Source organism: Dermochelys coriacea, chromosome 11, assembly GCF_009764565.3.
Source record: "Dermochelys coriacea isolate rDerCor1 chromosome 11, rDerCor1.pri.v4, whole genome shotgun sequence".
In the NCBI taxonomy this organism is placed as follows: Eukaryota; Metazoa; Chordata; order Testudines; family Dermochelyidae; genus Dermochelys; species Dermochelys coriacea.
In genome coordinates this window covers 60,790,721-60,812,002 of record NC_050078.2, presented here as the reverse complement: position 1 = coordinate 60,812,002, position 21,282 = coordinate 60,790,721, and the positions used below count along the sequence as shown (strand labels likewise).

At 40.2% G+C, this 21,282-nt stretch overlaps 1 protein-coding gene and 1 long non-coding RNA gene across 8 annotated transcripts in view; one reads left to right on the top strand and one right to left on the bottom strand.

Moving 5' to 3' along the window:
• Positions 1–21,282, top strand: part of ALS2 (alsin Rho guanine nucleotide exchange factor ALS2) — a 103,583-nt gene that overhangs the window by 36,480 nt on the left and 45,821 nt on the right. For all 7 annotated transcript variants that reach the window (XM_043505598.1, XM_038421678.2, XM_043505595.1 and 4 more), the window contains 11 exons: positions 1,486–1,584; positions 2,186–2,350; positions 7,398–7,509; positions 7,837–7,914; positions 8,037–8,170; positions 10,154–10,321; positions 12,525–12,642; positions 13,397–13,554; positions 16,734–16,856; positions 18,151–18,327; positions 19,231–19,276. In XM_043505598.1, coding sequence (XP_043361533.1) covers positions 1,486–1,584; positions 2,186–2,350; positions 7,398–7,509; positions 7,837–7,914; positions 8,037–8,170; positions 10,154–10,321; positions 12,525–12,642; positions 13,397–13,554; positions 16,734–16,856; positions 18,151–18,327; positions 19,231–19,276 — 1,378 coding nt within the window. The remainder of the gene's footprint in view (positions 1–1,485; positions 1,585–2,185; positions 2,351–7,397; positions 7,510–7,836; positions 7,915–8,036; positions 8,171–10,153; positions 10,322–12,524; positions 12,643–13,396; positions 13,555–16,733; positions 16,857–18,150; positions 18,328–19,230; positions 19,277–21,282) is intronic.
• On the bottom strand, positions 14,557–16,769 carry LOC122458179. The gene is made up of 2 exons (XR_006278084.1): positions 16,170–16,769; positions 14,557–14,645 (listed from the first exon to the last, which is right to left on the bottom strand). It is a non-coding gene; the product is annotated as an uncharacterized LOC122458179 (long non-coding RNA).

The window sequence follows — 21,282 nt, the reverse complement described above, 5'->3', positions numbered from 1 at the left end:
TTACTATCCTTTTATTCCTTCAAATATTCTCAATGGTTATAAATGTTTGTCCATAGCCAAAATAACCGTAAATGATCCATAAAAGTTAGAGATCTAAGAACTTAGCTTGCAATAATACTGAAGGCAGAGCTATCTGTTTTACCTGAGCAGTGCACAGGCTATGGAGACAGACTTGGGGCTTGTCTTCACTACTGGGATAAGTCGACCTAATTTACACTACTCCAGTGATGTAAATAACGTAGCTGGAGTTGACGTAGCTTAGGTCGACTTACTCAAGTGTCTTCGCTGTGCTGCGTCGCAGGAGACACTTTCCGGTCAACTTCCTTCGCCTTCTCAGAGAGGTGGAGTACCGGGGTTGACCGGAGAGTGCACTGTCATCAGTGTTTAGCAGGTCTTCACTAGACCCTTTAAATCAACCCCTACTGCATCAATTGCAGCAGCATCGCTCTTCCTGTAGTGAAGACCAGCCCTTAGGACAGGGGCGGGCAAACTTTTTGGCCTGAGGGCCACATCGGGTTTCCAAAATTGTATGGAGGGCCAGGTAGGGGAGGCCCGGCCCCTGCCCTATCCACGCCCCTGACCGCCCCTGGACCCTCTGCCCCTGACTGCCCGCCGCCACGCCATCCAACCTCTCCTTTCATTCCTGACAGCCCCCCCAATACCCCTGCCCCATCCAACAACTTCTGCTCCCTGTCCCCTTGCCGCCCCATCCAACCTCTCCTCTCATTCCTGACTGCCCTGACCCCTATCCACACACCCACCACCCTCAACTCCCCTGCCCTCTGTTCAACCCCCCCCCCCTTACCGCGCTGCCTGGAGCACTGGCAGACGCTACCGATGCGCTGCCCAGAGCACCAGGACAGGCAGCCGTGCCACCTAGCTGGAGCCAGCCATGCCACTGCACAGGTCGGAGCACTGGGCAACTGCGCTACCCAGCAAGAGCTCAGGGAAGGAGGAACAGCACAGGAGGGACCAGGGGCTAGCCCCCCAGGCCAGGAGGTCAGAGGCCGGGCCGGAGGATCCCGCGGGCAGGATGTGGCCCGTGGGCCGTAGTTTGCCCACCTCTGCCTTAAGATCTGAAATAAGAGGTTCTTGCAAAGAGTAGACTGAGGCCTTGCTACGCCACCAGTGACTTGAATTTCAATAGCTTTGCTAAAGAGTTACAAATGGTTGTGCTGCAGAGATCCACTGTGGAGCGCACAAAGCCTAAGCACTGATGGAGCAAGAACTAAATGTGTGGAAAACCAGTACACTGTGTGTGTGTGTAAAAAAAACCTAAAAAAAACACCCTAGTGATTTAGAACTTTTTTTCCGTACAAAAACTTATTTCTAACTGCTGGAGCTGGAGACAGAGCCACCCAGTACAGTCTTAACGTTGAAATATGTTGGTTTTGGTTCTATGCCTGCTTTTGTAAATAACTGAGTTTGGATTTGTCTGTACATTTGTATCATGACTGCTCATGTTTGATCTTCATGCATTGGCAGGTATGGTGAATACAAAATACCAAACAAAGCATTGACCAAGGATGACCATTATGTGGGATACTGGAAGGAGGGCAAAATGTGTGGACAAGGAGTCTACAGGTAACACCTTCTTTCATTAAAATAATCTGTGCTCCTTGCAAGAGTGTGGTCCAAGAAGGAACAATAACTATTTGAACTTCAGCTAACATATCGAGTGCAGCTTTCAGTAGCAGTTTATTTCCTTTGGTTGGTGCACTGGATCTCGGTTTTCTTTCCAGAGGGGAGGGCTAATGTTTCAGGTCTCCACGCTAGCATTCCTATTGCTATTTTCATATTCCCAAACTCCTGGCTACAGTTACTATGGCTTAATTTCCAGATTTCTTGGGAGTTTTTTTACTGTACATGTGCACACACACACTCTTGATAGCTGTTACACTGTCTCTGTTTTAATATTGCTTCCTCCTTTCAACCTGCAAGTTTTCTCTTGAAATGCATTGTGACAAATGTCTCATGGTATTCCATGTCTCACTTAGAATGACCCATAAGCAGCAAACCTTTTTTATTAACCTCCTAATTGTATTTGTTAATCTGATTCCAGAATTGTGCTTGGGTTTAGTGCAGTCTCTGAAAGAAAAGGAAAAAATTCAGTATCTATTCCAGAAAACCTTGGGATGAAAGAATACAGATCATAAGAACCATACCCATTCTTTTTGTATTACAGCTATGCCACTGGTGAGGTGTATGAAGGATGTTTTCAGGACAACGTGCGTCATGGGCATGGTCTCCTGCGCAGTGGCAAACTGACATCTTCCTCTCCCAGTATGTTCATTGGCCAGTGGGTGATGGATAAGAAGACTGGATATGGCGTCTTCGATGATATCACAAGGTAATGTGTTGATAGCAGGAATCCTAAACTTTTAATCTGACCCAAAACTACATAAACTTGGGGGGAAAGGGTTCAGTAGATATCTCTTGTGTTTTCAGTTTTTGCAATTTGACTTTAGTCCATTGTAAGCTTTTGGGTCTGATGGGGGAGGATTAGGAGCTCAAAGTATGGGTTCCGTTCCACTGCTTTTGTTTGAACCAATATTTTTACATGCTCTCCATAATACTTCTGCTTGAAGTGTGGCACTGACTGTGATAACTTCTTCAGTACCAACGGTACATCTGCATGCTTTGCAAATGGCATATGTAGTATTCTCTCATCCCACCAGCCAGAAGTCTGAGTTGCCCATTGATTAGAGTGAAGATTTAGGAACTAGGCCATCTTGGATTCTAATGCCAGGTAAAGCCACTGATTCACTCTGGCAGCTGGGGGCAAGTTACTTCATCTGCTCATGAATGAGCAAAATGAAAAGATGGGGTAAGTAGCAGGAGTGTACTTAAAATCCCTTATTCTATATAAGCAGAGGTAAGTAAATAGGAGCCACCTGTACAAAATACCTGAACCCTCTCTGCCAAGGTCTCCTTTCTCCAATCTAAGCTTTCCTTGGAAGCTAAGGTGGCTGGTTCTAGTTAGAAGAGTGAAAAGCCATGACCCAGGGTCTGGGTTTTAATGAGAGGGAGAACTGTTCTGGCCTCTGTAGTTTGTTCCTAACATCAGTTTCACATTTGGTCCTGATCATAAGGTACTTTCCTCACAATATTCTTCAGACTTCCATAATATTTAACCACATATCGGGCCTGCCATTCTTGCTATTGAAATACTCTTCACTTGCAAGTTCAGTTTTGGCTTTATGAAAAGCTAGGAATTTTGGAGACTTCAGAAAGTAGCTTTCACTGCCACCTCTATAGATAATTAAAAATCAAAGGCAATGTGGAATTTTATATTTCTTTAACTTTGGTTTTTGAGTAGGAGGATTTCTTTCAGTATGTTTACTCAAGGCACTGTGAATAAGGAATGGATAGACCGCTTTCATCTGTTAGTGTCTCATTGGGCAGTGATAGTGACTTTGAGCAAAACCCGGAATTTGTCTCTCCCCTTCTCCATCCCAGAAGCTTAGTCTGCTCCATCTGCTTCCTAACAAGTCCCAACCAGACAGGAGTGGCTGAAACCATGAATCAAACCAGCATGTCCTGCTAGGCCATGGTACCAAGTGGCAAGCAGCTTTTTTTTTTTTTTTAAACATTATTGAGCTTCCTCTCTATCATGGCTGTATTTTCTTCAGTGCCAAAGCAAAATATTCCATAGGCAAAATTACATTAATGTAGTCATTGGGCTCCCTTGGTTTTTTTTTTTTTCTGTTTTGTTTTTTTTTTTTGGTTTTTTAATGTCATTTGTAAGTTGGTTTCACTTACTAATTGAAGATCATGAAATGCATAAAACCATATGCCTTTTCAGGATAGTTAGAAAATGAAGAAAGTGTTCATCTACTTCCAAGCATACAATTAAATTCATACAGTCTAAGCTAATCCTTTGACTTGGAAAGGAAAGGCCCCTTTGCGTGTGTCTTTCAGTGGCCTTGAAAGATTCATATGTTTATGTGTAAGAAATAACTCAGATCCTCTAATCTATTTATGACAGCAATCAGGTTTAGTTGTTATCCAAAATATCTTTGTTTCAAAATGGCTCTTATTTTCTCAATCTTTGATGCTGCAGAACCCTCAAAATGAATGTCTAGTTGATTGATTGATTGGTTTATTTCATCCCTTTGCTTTAAATATAATTAGTCCATGAACCAAATGACTATTCTGACCCTTTTTTTTTCCTCCCGCATACCCTCTTGAATTTAACTGCAGTGTGTGAAACTTGCTTTCTTCCTCCTTTATTGGTCCTACCCCAGTATATAATGTGGGCCCGCTCAAGTGAGGGCAGGTTAGGTTGTCATGAAATCAAAAAGACTCAGTCAAGAGGTCTGGGTAAAACAGATTGTAAGGAAATCTTATTTTGTTTTATCTAACCTTCATCCACCCTCTTCACATGCCTCACATCAGTAAGGATCTCCTTTTATATGTGGCTTTTTCCAAAGCTCAGTTTATGCTGATCCAGATCAGCCAGCAGGCTTTTCCCTTGTTACTTCTGAACAACTGCTACAGGTCTACTTGCTTAGATGTTGGCTTATTGTGTTCTGCTTTATTAAAACTTTCAGTTTCTGAAAATAAGAACATAGTGGATCAGACCAATGGTCCATCTACCCCAATATCCTGTCTTCTGACGCTGGCCAATGTCAGGTGCTTTAGAGGGAATGAACAGAACAGGTAATCATTTTGTGATCCATCCCCTGTCATCCAATCCCAGCTTCTGGCAATCAGAGGCTAGGGACTCCAGAGCACAGGGTGGCATCCTTAGCCATCTTGGCTAATAGCCATTGGATGGACCTATCTCCCATGAACTTAACTAGTTCTTTTTTTGAACCTCATTATAGTTTGGGCCTTCAGCATCTCTTGGCAATGAGTACCACAAAGTTGGCACAGAATTCCCCAGGTTGACTGTGCATTCTGTGAAGAAGTACTTCCTTGTGTTTTTGTTTTAAATCTGCTGCCTATTAATTTCATTGGGTTGACCCCTGGTTCTTGTGTTATGTGAAGGAGTAAATAATGCGTCCTTTATTCTTTTTCTGCACCAGTCACAATTTTTTATAGCTCACTATCACGTCCCCTCTTAATCCTTTCTTTTCCAAACTGAAAATTCCTAGCCTTTTTAATCTCTCCTTCTGTACCCCTATAATTTTTGTTGTCCTTCTCTATACCTTTTCCATTTCGAATATATCTTGGCTATACCATGGATTTATATAGTAGCATTATATTTTCTGTCTTATGTGCTATCCCTTTTCTAATGGTGCCTAATATTAGTTTTTTTGACTGCTGCTGCACATTGAGCTGATGTTTTCAGAGAATTATCCACAATGACTCCAAGATCTTTCTTGATTGGTAACAACTAATTTAGACCCCATCATTTTGTATGTATAGTTGGGATTGTATATACTTTGCATTTGTCAACATTCAATTTCACCTGCCATTTTGTTGTCCAGTCACTCAGTTTTGTGAGTCTCTTTGTAGCTCTTTGCAGTCTGCTTTGGACTTAACTATCTTGAATCATTTTGTATCATCTGAAAATTTTGCCACCTCCCTGTTTACCCCTTTTTTCCAGATCATTTATGAATATGTTACAGTGCTGGCCCAGTACAGATCCCTGGGGAACACTGATATTCACTTCTCTCCATTCTGAAAACTGACCATTTATTCCTGCCTTTTTGTTTCCTGTATTTTAACCAGTTACTGATCCCTGATCGATTACTTCACTTCCCTCTTTCCCATGACTGATTACTTTACTTTGCTTAAGAGCCATCAGTGAGGGACTTTGTCAAAGACTTTCTGAAAGTCTGAGTACACTATATCCACATTGCCCATGTGTTTCACCCCCCTCAAAGAATTCCAATAAGTTGGCGAGGCATGGTTTCCCTTTACAAAAGCCATGTTGACTCTTGCCCAACATGCTATGTTCGTCTGTGTTTGATAATTCTGTTCTTTACTATTGTTTCAACCAGTTTGCCTGGTACTGAAGTTAGGCTTACCAGCTTGTAATTGCCAGGATCGCCGCTGGTGCCTTTTTAAAAAAAAAAAAAAAATTGGTGTCACATCAGCTATCTTCCAGTAATTTGGTACAGAAGCTGATTTTAAGGATAGATTACATACCATAGTTAGATAGGTCTGCAATTTCATATATGAGCTCCTTCAGAACTCTTGGGCGAATATCATCTGGTCCTGGTGACTTATTACAGTTTGTTTAATCAAAACCTCCTCTACAGACACCTCAATCTGGGACAGTTCCTCAGATTTGTCACCTAAAAGAATGGCTCAGATGTGGGAATCTCCCCCACATCCTCTGCAGTGTAAACCTATGCAAAGAATTAATTTAGCTTCTCTGCAATAGCCTTATCTTTCTTGAGTGCTCCTTTAGCACCTTCATCATTCAGTGACCCCACTGCTTGTTTGGCAGTTTCCTTCTTCTGATGTACATAGTTGTAGTTTTTGAATCTTTGGCTAGTTGCTCTTCTTCAAATTTTCTTGGGCTGCCTAATTATACTTTTACACGCAACTTCCCAGTGTTCATGCTCCTTTTTATTTTCTTCAATAGGATTTAACTTCCAGTTTTTAAAGGATAACTTTTTTGCCTCTAACTACTTCTTTCATTTTGTTTACCCATAGTGGCACTTCTTTGATCCTCTTACTATGTTTTTTAATTTTGGGGTACACATTTAATTTGTGCCTCTATTCTGGTGTTTTTAAAAAGTTTCTATGTAGATTGCAGGCCTTTCACTTTTGTGACTATACCTTTTAATTTCTGTTTAACTAGCTTCCTAATTTTTGTGTATTGCCCTTTCTGAAGTTAAATGCTACTGTGGTGGGCTCTTTTGGTGAGTTGTTTTTCTCCCCATGAGGATGTTAAACTGAAGTTTATGTTACAGTTGATATTATCAACCGGTACAGCTATATTCACCTCTTGATCAGATCCTGTTGCTCCACTTCGAACTAAATCAAGAATTGCCTCTCCTCTTGTGGGTTTCAGGACTAGCTACTCCAAGAAGCAGTCATTAATAGTGTCAAGAACATTCATCTCTGCATCCCATCCTAAGGTGACATGTACCCAGTCAATATGGAGATAGTTGAAATCCCCCATTATTATTGAGTTTTCTGTTCTTTATACACTCTAATCTCCCAGAACATCTGAAATACTAAATTTCATAATAACTCTCTTGCCACATCCAGTCATTTCAGAGTATTTTTGTTAAGGTTTCTATATATTTCCAACTAATGAAACCAGATTAAAAAACACCATAAAGAGTTCAAATGTATGGCATATGAGTTCCTGAATTTATGACATCACATTTTCAATGTCATAGTGGAGCCCAATTGAGAGCAGATATAATAAGTACTCTTTTTCCTGTAAAAATTAGGCTATTTTGTCTAGCTATGCTTTCCTATTTCTGCAGAGGAGAAAAATATATGGGAACGTGGCAAGAAGATCTCTGCCAGGGAAATGGTGTTGTGGTTACTCAGTTTGGACTGTACTACGAAGGAGCCTTTAGCAACAACAAAATGATGGTGAGTTGGACCTTAAACTATATATTGTTTTTTCCCCAGCTGTTGTTTATCCTGTGCAGCACTCTACATATCACTATCAAAATCTAACACTTCAGTTCTGTCCTGTAATTTTAAAATAGTCTTTGTAATGACTGGTCTATATTTTACTGCAATCTCCTACAGTAGCTGTCACTTTAAAAAGTCAACAGTTGCCAGTGGATATAATCTGAGATATCCTAGGATATCTCTATATACCTAGCATGCGGTCTTTTTAATCATGACTACTGTATATGCCATCTGTCCATAATTGCTCTGTTGTATTAATTATGATTTTTTTTCTTTATATAGGGGACTGGGATTTTGCTTTCTGAAGATGATACAGTTTATGAAGGAGAGTTTTCGGATAACTGGACCCTTAGTGGAAAGGTTGTAATTATACTTTTTGGATTTTTTTTTTTTTTTTGTACATTTGTTCTCTCTTTTGAATCATTTCTCAGTGGGATTCAGTTTAATTCTCTTCTCTATTCCTTCTCTTTCTCCCCCACAAGGGAACCCTGACCTTGCCAAATGGAGATTACATTGAAGGTCTCTTCACTGGAGAATGGGGATCTGGGATAAAAATCACTGGAACCTACTTCAAACCCAGCTTGTTTGACAATGAGAAGGACAGACCTAAAGCATTGTGAGTTATGGGTGGGGAATCACTTTTATTCTGATAGTGTAGAGTAGTGGCTTTGAGTGTAACTGAAATCAATTACCAGTCTCATTAAAAGCTAGCTAAGTTCAGGAAAAAACATTTTGATCTAGAACTATGTCTTTTGACCCTTTCTGTAACTTTTCTAAGGTCATTCACAGCAACTCTCTGGTTGGAGAAGGGTCGGGGCATGGCATTACTGCATTGCATTGCTAAGCAGGAATTGCAGGTCTTTGAAGACAAGGTGCAGGATGGTGGACTTTGAGAGGCTTACTTTTCTCTCGCGGTTTTTCCTTTCTTCTCCCCAGAACACTAGCTGGGGGTGAAGGTAATGACAGCTTCAGAACACAAGTTATATGACTGCGTTTAGAGTCTGCAGGGGAAAAGAATGGGATAGTTTATATTTGCAGGATGACCTTCTGACCTGTCATTCGTTCTGTGGAGAAATCTGTTTTTAAAAAAAAAAAACATCTTGGTAGAACTAGGGCTGTGCACAGAAAGTAGCTAACAGCAACTGGAAATGTACTGGGGGAACCTCCTGGATCACAAGCAATGGTGTTTTCACATCTTGGTAAAACTAATTCTAGAAAACATCAGGAACAAGTGGCATGTTGGGTTAGTCTGCTGACTTGTTGTCTCTAAGACCTGTGTTTGAGTCTCTTTTTAAGTCGTAACGAAAATACATTTGATTTCATCCTTGTTCTCATTTGTCCAAAGATTCATTGACAGAGCTGTGGATGAAGCGTCACAGTATTTACTAGCACTGTGCCTGGTTATACTTGTATTATGGATTCTTCAGTTTCAGGGTCATTAAAGCTCACTCTGAAATATCAGAAATGTATGTTAGAATGAGAACTATAACCCACATGTTTTTACTTGGCTGACTTGTCACTGTGCTTCTGAAGCATTCACTGGTACTTTCTTTTGACAGCACTGACACCTACAACCTAATGCGAAGTTAAGCAGGCATCCCTGCTGAACTGAACACTTGCAATCTTAGCTAGCTGTCTGCTTTTCACCCCAGTAGGGAGTCTATGAATAAATGTATGTACACACTTTTGAAGACTGGCTGTGAAACGAGAGTTGTATCTCTTTTTTTTTTTTTTCAAGTTGCCTTGATGTTCATAATCTATTGGTATTGTTGTAAAAAGGGATAGAGCCCACCTTTTTGTGATAGTATGAAACTAGACAAAGTTTCAATCAAAGTACTGGCAGTTCTCATTGTGCTTAGTTCTCAAGTGCTGTGAAATAAATTTAATACTAATAAAAAACTATCTGTATCAATAACATCTTAATGGCTATACATAAATCTGTATACAACTGTCGATCACTGGCAACTTTTGTTCATTCTGTGGAACTCCAGGCTTTTTTCTGGGAGTATCAATAATGGTGAAAGTAGACGCAGCCAAATGTGGCACATTTCTTTGTCTCAAAACCATTTATTACATCAAAGCAATGCATATTTGAGGAACCACATGTGTTCCATATTATAACAGATTGTCTCTCTCATATAGGAAGACACTATTAAAAAGAATAGAGACTGACATTTCTAGTTGTGGAAGGGGTATCTGTTTCTGTTTTAATCTGTTAATATTATTAGGTACACAGATTGCTGTACATTTCAAGGCTGCTCTTTTGACAGTGAGAAACATAAGGGCCATGCTAATCCTTAAATGAACTCTTTTTTTTCAGAAACTTTTGATAGTCCAACTACTCTAGATCAGAGTAGTTCTAGATTCAATCCTAACGCTTAACAGAAAAGAGATTTTATATACCAGGTCAGTTTACAATGGTCCAATAAGATAACATTAGAAATGAGACTTAATATTCATATAATCTTAAATGTTTGAGGAAATCTGAACAAGTCTGAATATCTTACAAGCACACAGATATAATTAGGTGCAGTTTCACACTGGGTTGTGTTCCAAGACTGTCCGAAATCAGAGTGGCATTTGGTGATGATTTTATCAGGAGGAAGCTTGGAAACCTAGCCGTGCCTGCTGATGAGAAATGGAAGGCAGTGTTTGAAGAATGCTGGCACCAGCTGGGTTGTGAGAATCCAGGCCAGGGAGACAGATGGAAGGCTTGGGACAGCATTGCTGTGGCTCTGACCACCAACCGACGTCAACACAAAGACAGGTTAGTGTCCAGAAGTATAGTAGCCAGGATGAAGAAATTATTTCAGAAGAAGCTGGGATCGCACCAAGGGAAGACTAGGAAAACTTCTGAAATTTTCATTAACTATAGAAATCTCAAAGAAGTGCATTGTTTAACTTTACCTCGTAATGCAAAATCTCTTTTTCAAAACAGATCAGTTGATGGTTAGTTTGGATCATTACAGATGGTGTATTACATATTTTGCAATATATGTGTGAGTGGATACAGATGTCAGAGTGCAGGGCAACTGCACCTGTATTCCCTCCCTCTTGTCCATCACCGGTACTCACTCGTAAGCTTCCAGCTCCCTAGTCATTTTCTCTCTTGGGTGGAGACATGTCTGTCTCCTGACTGACTGGGCGGTTTTCAGGCTGCACAGTTCCCTACTTTCACTGAGTATTCCAGCAAGTCAGACTACCTAAGTAGGCCTTCTTTGTTTTTCTCCTCAGAGGCTGTAAACAGCATAATTGCCCATAGATATAAGTTAGCTACACCGCCCTTTCTAAGCAAGCATATTTATTCTTAAGGTGAAAGCATTACAGAGAAAACGTAAAAAAAATCACAAACAAAAGAACCTACCTACATGCTAGTAGCTTACCAGAGATTACCCTAACTATAACAAGGGCTCTGGCAGTGGCAGGTGAACAGTTCTTCAAACCCGCAAAGGAGTCACAAGTTCATAACAGCTGTTAGCTTAGAAGAAACACATCTATGAATCTGAATCTTTTCTTTATAAAGTTTGGGTCTTTGATCTGCAGAGACCCTGAATAGGTAATCAGCCAGACAAGCGGTTTCTCTTCAAAGTGAGTCTGAAGGGCAGAATTCCATCCTTCTTATCCAAGTATTTCCTAGGGGGTACCCATTCAACTGAAAGTTGTCTTGTCTGATTCATTTTTAAGAGGTCCTTTTGAAGCTCATAACACCACCCAGTCATATCTCCCCGCCATTAGAGACCATACATACAATCCCACACTAATACATAAACATTTGCCTTTGTAATAAAATGAATTCCTAAGATATTTTAACTTAATTCAGTAAGGTTTGTCCAGGATATGTTGGGAAATTTGCCATATTTGTCACAACAGATTTGATATGTAAATATACGAATATGTTTAAGGAAAATCTCTAATACATTAGTGTCTATATCTTAAAGTTATTTTAAATCATGTTTAGAAATGGTCATGATCTGTTCTGAAGTATATTTAAAATATACAGTACAGTTGCATCTGAAGAAGTGGTATTTTACCCATGAAAGCTTATGCCCAAATAAATCTGTTTTAGTCTTTAAGGTGCCACTGGACTCCTTGTTTTGTGGATAACTAACACAGCTACCCCCTGATACTTGGCAGTGAAGTAAAAACTCTGTAATAGAGGATTTAGTTAGTACAGAACATAATCCAACTTTTATACTTCTCAGAATGATTAATGTATTTGAAAAGTTCAAATAAGAAATAAAAGCTGAGGAGAAGAGACGCTGATGTAGAAGCTAGGGAGAAGATTTGAAATTTGGAAATCACTAATACAGAAAATAGGTACAGAGAGGCTGTAAAGAGCTTTAGGGAAGCCTCTTGTACCAAGTGTGTCAATTGTGCAAAGGAAAAGAGGAAGTTGGCATTAGATGAAGGTGGGAGAGATCCATGAGACAGCTGGAGCAAATCTATGCAGGGTTTTTTGAACAAGTAGCCATTTTGAACATGATACTGAAATCAGTGTTCAACTCCATGGATTTTTCTACCAAAGAGATATAGTGAGGTCCTGTTGTTTCATAGACATGACAAAGTGGGCAGCAGCATTCTGCACATTCTGGATTCTGTAGAGGTGAGATTTTTGGAAGGCCACAGAGAAGTAAATTGCAGTAGCAGAGTTGAGAAGAGATTAAAAGTATGGATGAGGACTTCAGCGGAGATGAAATTGAGGCAATATTGTTGAAGTGGTGATAGGCACATTTGCAGGTATAGATGCAGAAGGAGCAAGAAAGTTCAGTGTGAACAACAGTGTCAACGTTAATAGAAGGGAAATGTTTCTTAATACACCATTTATCTTCCCACCTCACTTTAAGACGTATGACAAATTTTTTTTAAAATTATATATGTTTAGACTGTAAAATCTGATTAAATATATGCACATGTACTGTGCATATTTCATGTATAATCCATACAATTTCTCTGTCCTTATATCTCTACAGCCCAGAACTATTGAGTCGTTCACACACTCAGACACTGGAGAGTTTAGAGTTCATTCCACAACATGTTGGTGCTTTCACACTAGAGAAATATGAAAATATCAAGAAATATTTAATAAAGGTATCGTGAGCATCATCTAATATTGCTGGCTGTTGTCTATAAAGCATGATTTCAGGTGTCGTAACTTGTTCATTGCCACTTAAATTATCCAGCTGATTTCAGTCAGTATCAGTGTACAGTGTTGGTTACTTTCTGAACCTGCACATTTTAAGGTCCTAGTTCAGTTCTTGCTCTCTCAAGTAATTGCCAAATTCACCTAACCAACCAATTATTAAGAAAAATATATGGGTACTGCTTTCTCTAAAGCTTGAGCCCTCATGGTCACTTCTCTGGTAATACCAATCTGCTCGTGGAGTCTGTTCCTTGCTTCTTATGTTTCATCACCTTAAAAAGTGTTTGGGTCCCAATAGAGCATTCTGTGGAATTTTGAAGTGCTTGCGAGGTTACTGAAATATTTTGTGGGTTTTCTGTATAACTGCATAGATGATTTGCTGAATTACCTGAGGCGGCTGTAGTGTGAATTCTTGCCTAGTAGAGGAGTTTGCTAGACTTTTCAGCTAAGCGTAAACTTTACAGTCAAAATCAAGTTTTGACTATTTCTGAAGTTAGTTTATATGTGTAGTATGTAGTTGATATGCATGTGTAACTTTTTTAAAAGGTTAAATTATTGAACCTTGAGTAGTTGAACTGAGACTCCTGCTTGCGTCTCTTGTACTAAAGTTTTTTATTCATAAGGGATAACGTTTCTGTCTCTTAGATCTGTCTCTTTTACTGCTGCATAGCTGGTGACTCTGATTAATACCTCTCCACACAGGCCTGTGACACCCCTCTCCACCCTCTGGGGAGGCTTGTAGAGACATTAGTAGCTGTGTACAGAATGACCTACGTTGGAGTGGGAGCCAATCGGCGGTTACTACAGGAGGCAGTAAGAGAAATTAAATCCTACCTCAAACGCATTTTCCAGTTGATCAGGTAAGAAGCATCACGTTTTAAGTCAGATTGCTTCTGGATGTACTTAAAAACATTTCATTCTCCTAATCTGGTTAGTATTAATTTGGCTCTGTGTGCCAGCATTCCCCCATTCCTCTTAAATTTGAAAAGAGTCATGATAGGATTCTGTGCTTAGCTGACTTGATGAATCTGGACAGAAAACCCTTTCCCCCTGAAAGCTCTGTCCACACTGGAACCCATTAAGGCTCTGTCCACAGTGGAAGGCATTCTTCAATGTGGTTGTTTCTAGCTGGGCTTTAAGGGCTTGTCTACATAGTGCATTAGTCAGCACTAGAGAAGCGTAAATTCTAGTGCAAACTAGCATGTTGTGCACTAACTGGCCTGTTTCAAAGAGTGCTACAGTAGTGCAGTTTTGTAGCGCATGTCAGCCCAGTTAGTATGCAACACGTTAGCACACACTAGAATTTACGCCCTCTAGTGTGGACTAGTGCAACATGTAGACCAGCCCTGATGTCTGATTCCAAACCAGTGTTTACAGGAGAAGTTTGAGGGGATGGTATTAGAGCAGTATATAAACCAAGCTCAGACACCTAGCACAGGGTTCATAGAGTGTATTCCATAAGAATTCTTGATAGTAATCTCCATTCACACTAAAGTGAAAAGCTGTGCTTAGATTCTTGCCAGCTGCTATAGTTATAGTACAGTAAGTTATTTTCCAAGCGATTTATTCTACCATGGAAATCTGCATTTTTGGTGTAGATGTAGATATTAATATAGTTAAGGTTTGTGCAAAACTGCATGTTTTAGTTTAATTTTGACTAGGAAAACATTACACCAACATACACTGAGACTTTTAACTAAACCTTATGGTTACACATGTGAACGCATACTGTGAACCCCAGTGTAAGATCATGTATTTTTTTAAGATCATGTATTTTAAATAAGAAATCTGTAACTATGAATAAGAAAACTGTAGGATTTTCAAACACATTTTAAGGTGGGGTTTGTTTTTTCTCCCCACCCCCAAGCCAAACAGTAGTTGCACTCTGCAAACCTTCTGACAGTGTGCTACTCTATCCAGGTCGGTAGTTGATGACAATTTCTATTATTAACTAGGTTTCAGAGTAGCAGCCGTGTTAGTCTGTATTCGCAAAAAGAAAAGGAGTACTTGTGGCACCTTAGAGACTAACAAATTTATTAGAGCATAAGCTTTCGTGAGCTACAGCTCACTTCATCAGATGCATTCAGTGGAAAATACAGTGGGGAGATTTATATACACAGAGAACATGAAACAGTGGGTGTTATCAACCTCAGCCTGGACCAGTCCACACAAGAGATCCACTTCCTGGACACTATGGTGCTAATAAGCGATGGTCACATAAACACCACCCTATACCGGAAACCTACTGACCGCTATTCCTACCTACATGCCTCCAGCTTTCACCCAGATCACACCACATGATCCATTGTCTACAGCCAAGCTCTACGATACAACGGCATTTGCTCCAACCCCTCAGACAGAGACAAAACACCTACAAGTTCTCCTATCAAGCATTCTTACAACTACGATACCCACCTGCTGAAGTGAAGAAACAGATTGACAGAGCCAGAAGAGTACCCAGAAGTCACCTACTACAGGACAGGCCCAACAAAGAAAATAACAGAACGCCACTAGCCATCACCTTCAGCCCCCAGTTAAAACTTCTCTAACGCATCATCAAGGATCTACAACCTATCCTGAAGGGTGACCCATCACTCTCTCAGATCTTGGGAGACATGCCAGTCCTTGCTTACAGACAGCCCCCCAACCTGAAGCAAATACTCATCAGCAACCACACAACAGAACCACTAACCAGGAACCTATCCTTGCAACAAAGCCCTTTGCCAACTGTGTCCACTTATCTATTCAGGGGACACCATCATAGGGCCTAATCACATCAGCCACACTATCAGAGGCTCGTTCACCTGCGCATCTACCAATGTGATATATACCATCATGAGCCAGCAATGCCCCTCTGCCATGTACATTGGTCAAACTGGACAGTCTCTACGTAAAAGAATAAATGGACACAAATCGGATGTCAAAAATTATAACATTCAAAAACCAGTTGGAGAACACTTCAGTCTCTCTGGTCACTCGATTACAGACCTAAGAGTGGCTGTTCTTCTTCAACAAAAAAAACCTCCAAAAACAGACTGCAGTGAGAGACTGCTGAATTGGAATTAATTTGCGAACTGGATACAATTAACTTAGGCTTGAATAGAGACTGGGAGTGGATGGGTCATTACACAAAGTAAAACTATTTCCCCATGTTATTCCCCCTCCCCCCCACCTCCCACTGTTCCTCAGAGGTTCTTGTCAACTGCTGGAAATGTCCCACCTTGATTATCACTACAAAAGTGATATCACTTCCTTCCCCTCCTCTTCCCCCCCCGCCCCCCGCTGGTAATAGTTCATCTTAAGTGATCACTCTCCTTACAGTGTGTGTGATCTCTGTGCATGTAAATCTCCCCACTGTATTTTCCACTGAATGCATCCAATGAAGTGAGCTGTAGCTCACAAAAGCTTATGCTCAAATAAATTTGTTAGTCTCTAAGGTGCCACAAGTACTCCTTTTCTTTTTGCGATTATTAACTAGTAAGGAGAGGATGAGCTATAAAATTAGGATATGTGGGATGAAAATCTTAAATTAGGAAAACAATTCTCTTTCAATTCACAGTATACCCTAATTCATTTTCTGTGCTATATCGCATAATTCCGTACTTGTTTTCTGTGTCTCCAAATTTTCCAGGAATCTGACTGTTCTTGAGCACTCTTGTGAGGTTGTATGATGTCAGTAGTTTCTAAAAATTACTGATCCCAGATGTAGCTTAATGAGATTGTCATATCTTAAAAAAAGACATTATCTTGCCTGAATAGTTAGCTAATTAAGAGAGGAACCAAATGAAAAAGGAGCTGAGGGAAAAATAACCTAATTAATGTGTATCAAGCTGTTTCTGTTTGTGTCATAAGCTTAAGTAATTGGATATGGCTTTGCTGCTAGACTCACCCAGGAGAAATCGCCGTGTGCAACTTGTGTTAGAAAAATGTCTCTCAAATAAATAAATTCCCCTGCTTTCCCTTAGAAGTATGAATATATTAGCTATTTATGGACTCTTCTAATAAATCAAGTGATGCAATTATGTATTTTATTTTTGAGGTTCTTGTTTCCTGATCTTCCTGAAGAGGGCAGCACAATTCCACTCTTGGTGACTGAGACAAAGAGAAGGAAATCCTTCTGTAGTGGGAAAATGGACTCCAGATCAGAATCTCCTGAACCAGGGTGTGTAGGGGAAAAATCATTCCAATAAACTAGTCAGTTCATAAATTAGTACCCAATTCATAAAGCAATCCCTTCTTAGGAAAGCATTTAAGTATGTGCTTAAGTGCTGTCCTGAACTGGGACCATAGATTTGTACCCATGTTAAATCTTTTTTCCCTTGGAAAGTATATCTAGTAAGGAGGGCGGAAAAATAGTTTTTGGCTCTGAGGACAGATTGTCATAAGCAAACATCCATGTGAATTCACAAAAAATATTTAATTCTGAGTGGCCTAAAGTAGAGACTAAATGCAAATACCATACTTGAATGGCTTGGAGAGGAGTGTTACATTATGGTTCAAATTTTACATTCAAGTTTTGAATTAGAATTGCAGGAACTGCATGGAGTTCTGATCACCCCATCTCAAAAAAGATGCATTAGAACTGGGAAAGGTACAGAGAGAGGCAACAAAAATAATTAGGGGTATGGAACCACTTCCGTATGAGGAGAGATTAAAAACACTGGTACTGCTTAGCTTGGAAGAGACGACCAGGGGTGGGGAATATGATGGAGGTCTATAAAGTCATGAATGGTGTAGAGAAAGTGAATAAGGAAGTGTAATTTATCTCTTCACATAACACAGAATCCAGGGGCACCCTATGAAATCAATAAGTGGCAGGTTTAAAACAAACATAAGGAAGTATTTCTTCACACAACGTACAGTCAACCCATGCAACTGATTTGCCAGGGGATGATGTGGAGGCCAAAAGTATAACTGAGGTCAAAAGAATCAGATAAATTCATGGCTATAGGTCCATCAGTGGCTTTTAGCCAAGATGGTCAGGATCATAACCCCATGCTCTAGGTGTCCCTAAACCCCTGACTGCCAGAAGCTGGGACTGGGTGACAGGATGGATCACTTGATGCATTGCCCTGTTCTGTTCATTCACTCTGAAGTATCTGGCACTGGCCACTGCCAGATGGGATACTGGACTAGATGGACCTTTGATCTGACCCAGTGTGGCTGTTCTTATGGCCTCATGTAGGAAAGTCTATTTGGTACCTATTTGGTGTTACAGCATTGTACCTGGACTTTGTTGTTAAATAAAGGATCTTACTCATAAGTGTAACTTTAGCACAAGTGTTAATTCCTTAACCTGCACCCTCTCCTTATCCTCCTCCCCTACTGAACATACCCTGAAATGGCTATGTATATGTTCTAATTGTTAGGTTCAATTCATTTTCTATAAATGTGTGTCTTGGTTTCTCTCCCCCCCCCCCCTTTTTTTTTTTTTTTTTCATTTCTGCTTTTTTCAGTTATGTGGTAACCAGTTCTGAGCTGCTGCTTCCTGTGTTGTTACCACGACTCTACCCTCCTTTGTTTATGTTATATGCCTTAGACAATGAACGCGAAGAAGATATTTACTGGGAATGTGTTCTTCGTCTAAACAAACAGTCAGATACAGCTCTTCTGAGCTTTCTTGGAGTTCAGATGTGAGTATGCTGTTAAAAGTAATGGCTTTAATACTAAAACAAAAACGTGATATTTGGAAAACCATGGCCAAGTGAAGGCACTGTACCAAAAAACTTCCTGTGCCAGTGGTTCTCGACCTATTTATCATTGTGGGCCCCACAGACCCCTATATCCAGTGCCTCCCACCCAGAGACACCTCCACAGAGTGGGGCCAGAAGTGGAGCCCTGGGTGGAGGGCTAGGTGGCAACCCTGACCCTGGACCCAGCTGTGGAGCTGGGCAGCAGCCTGGACCTTGACTACACAGGGCCATCCGGCAGTCCTGAGACCAACCCCAACCCTGGACCCTGACTCTGGGGAGCTGAGCGGCAGCCCCGGACCCTCATCATGTGGGGCCGGCGACTCCAACCTGGCTAGGCAGTCGGGAACCCAGATCCCATGTGGCTTGACGGCCATTAGCACACAGCTGAGCCCCAGTTGTGTGCTAAATGAGCCACGGTTTGAGAAGTGCTGTGCTATGCGCTATGAATCTGTCATGGGCTGTTCTATATTTCCTTTTCTTTTATTATCAGAACATCTATATGTAACTGTATCTTTGCAGTAAGTAATATGTGAGGGGGCTGATCACACACATGCTCATTTTAAACTAATTTGGTACTTGGTCATAGGAAAAGAAGTAGCCTGATAACTTTTTAGTTATATAAAATTTGCTTAAGCGGCATGGCAATTCTTTAAGAACTCGAGAGCAGTGTTCCAAATTATAGTATTTTCTACTATTTCTGCTAAGTGTAGGTAATCTTGTGGTGGAGGGAGGAAATTAGAAAAATCTTGAGCCCTTTCTGTGCATCAAGCAAAAGATAAGTTAAAATCACTTTTTAAAAACGACTCCTCATTCTGTTAATTGAATACATGTGGTTTCTTACAGCAAATTTTGGCCAGTGACTGTGTCCATCCTTGGAGAAAGTAAAAAGGTATATCCACTTTTTAATGGAACAGAGGAATATGTGAGCTCACACGCTTGGCAAATGCATTTATTATGCTCTTATTTTTCCTTTGTGCTTACATCTTTTGTATGTATTTTAAAGCTACATTAGACTTCCTTACTGTAAGCAGTTGTCACTTCAGAAGTGCAGCTCTATTCAGAATTTCCTTATTTCATATATTATAGGATGCATAGTTTTGAGAGCTTGTAATATTTTAAAAGAAGCCTGCATCTGTTTTGTTTGGTCCACAATTGTGAAAGAGGATGAGGTTAGAAATATCTCTTACCAGGGATAAGCTGTAATTTGCATTTGATAAAGACTTTTTTAAAAAAATTGAGTAATACCACTTTTATTGTAGATCATCACCAAAAAAGGCATTATTAATAAGGATGATAAAGGAACAGATTATACAGTTAGGAACAATAGCCACTTTTCAGTAGCCAGTTTGTTTTCTACTAATGGTGGTTTAACAATCAGACGTCTCTTACTAGTTAACCTAAATATTTTGTTTAAGTATATGGCTAGATTTATGCTGTGGAGGAAAAAAATATGGAAGACTTAATCAAAAACTTCAAATTCAATTTTCCATGGAGATGCAGAGCCTTTCAGTTTTAGGTCATTACTTCAGTCAGCACAGGTCAGTAGAGACCAAATTTCTTTTCCATCAGATGGTTGCTATTATGTGAGACTATTTTGGTGGTCTCCTTCCAATTCGTTTTAGACAAGTATCACCATCTCAGAAATTTTCAATATAATTCACTCTAATCACCTGGTTGGTGGTATGAGGAGTGAGGTGAAAGACTGAATAAAAAAAGAAGACTGAATTTCTCTGCCTTTGGACGTGGCCCTTCCAGATCAGAGTTGAAATCTGTTGGTAGGGCAGTATGAAGAAACCTACATAAACATTGCCCAGACAGGTAACAGTTTTGTTGACAGAGGACTTCAGTTTCATAAGTCAATCCAGCATCTTTTATGAGCCCCCATATCATTTTATAAAAATATACTTTTATTTTACTGCATTTTTCTCACTCATATTTAATGCAGGTTTCAGAGTAGCAGCCCTATTAGCTTGTATCCACAAAAAAGCCAGGAGTACTTGTGGCACCTTAGAGACTAACAAATTTATTAGAGCATAAGCTTTCATGGGCTACAGCCCACTTCATCAGATGCACTGAATGGAACATATAGTAAGAAAATATATGTATAGATATAGATACACACAGAGAAGGTGGAAGTTGCCATACAAACTGTAAGAGGCTAATTAAGATGAGCTATTATCAGGAGAAGAAAAACTTTTTATGTAGTGATAATCAAGATGGCCCATTTAGACAGTTGACAAGAAAGTGTGAGGATACTTAACAAGTGGAAATAGATTCAATATGTGTAATGACCCAGCCACTCCCAGTCTCTATTCAAACCCAAGTTAATGGTATCTAGTTTGCATATTAATTCAAGCTCAGCAGTTTTTCGTTGGAGTCTGTTGTTGAAGCTTTTCTGTTGCAGAATTGCCACCCTTAAGTCTTTTACTGAGTGGCCAGAGAGGTTGAAGTGTTCTCCTACCGGTTTTTGAATGTTATGATTCTGATGTCAGATTTGTGTCCATTTATTCTTTTGCTTAGAGACTGTCCGGTTTGGCCAACGTACATGTCAGAGGGGCATTGCTGGCACATATCACATTGGTAGTTGTGCAGGTGAACGAGCCCCCTGATGGTGTGGCTAATGTGATTAGGTCCTTTGGTGTCACTTGAATAAATATGTGGACAGAGTTGGCATTGGGCTTTGTTGCAAAGATAGGTTCCTGGGTTAGTGTTTTGGTTGGGTGGTGTGTGGTTGCTTGTGAGTATTTTGCTTCAGGTTGGGAGGCTGTCTGTAAGCGAGGACTGATCTGTCTCCCAAGATCTGTGAGAGTGAGGGATCATTTTTCAGGATAGGTTGTAAATCTTTGTGCTGGAGAAGTTTTAGTTGGGGGCAGAAGGTGACAGCTAGTGGCATTC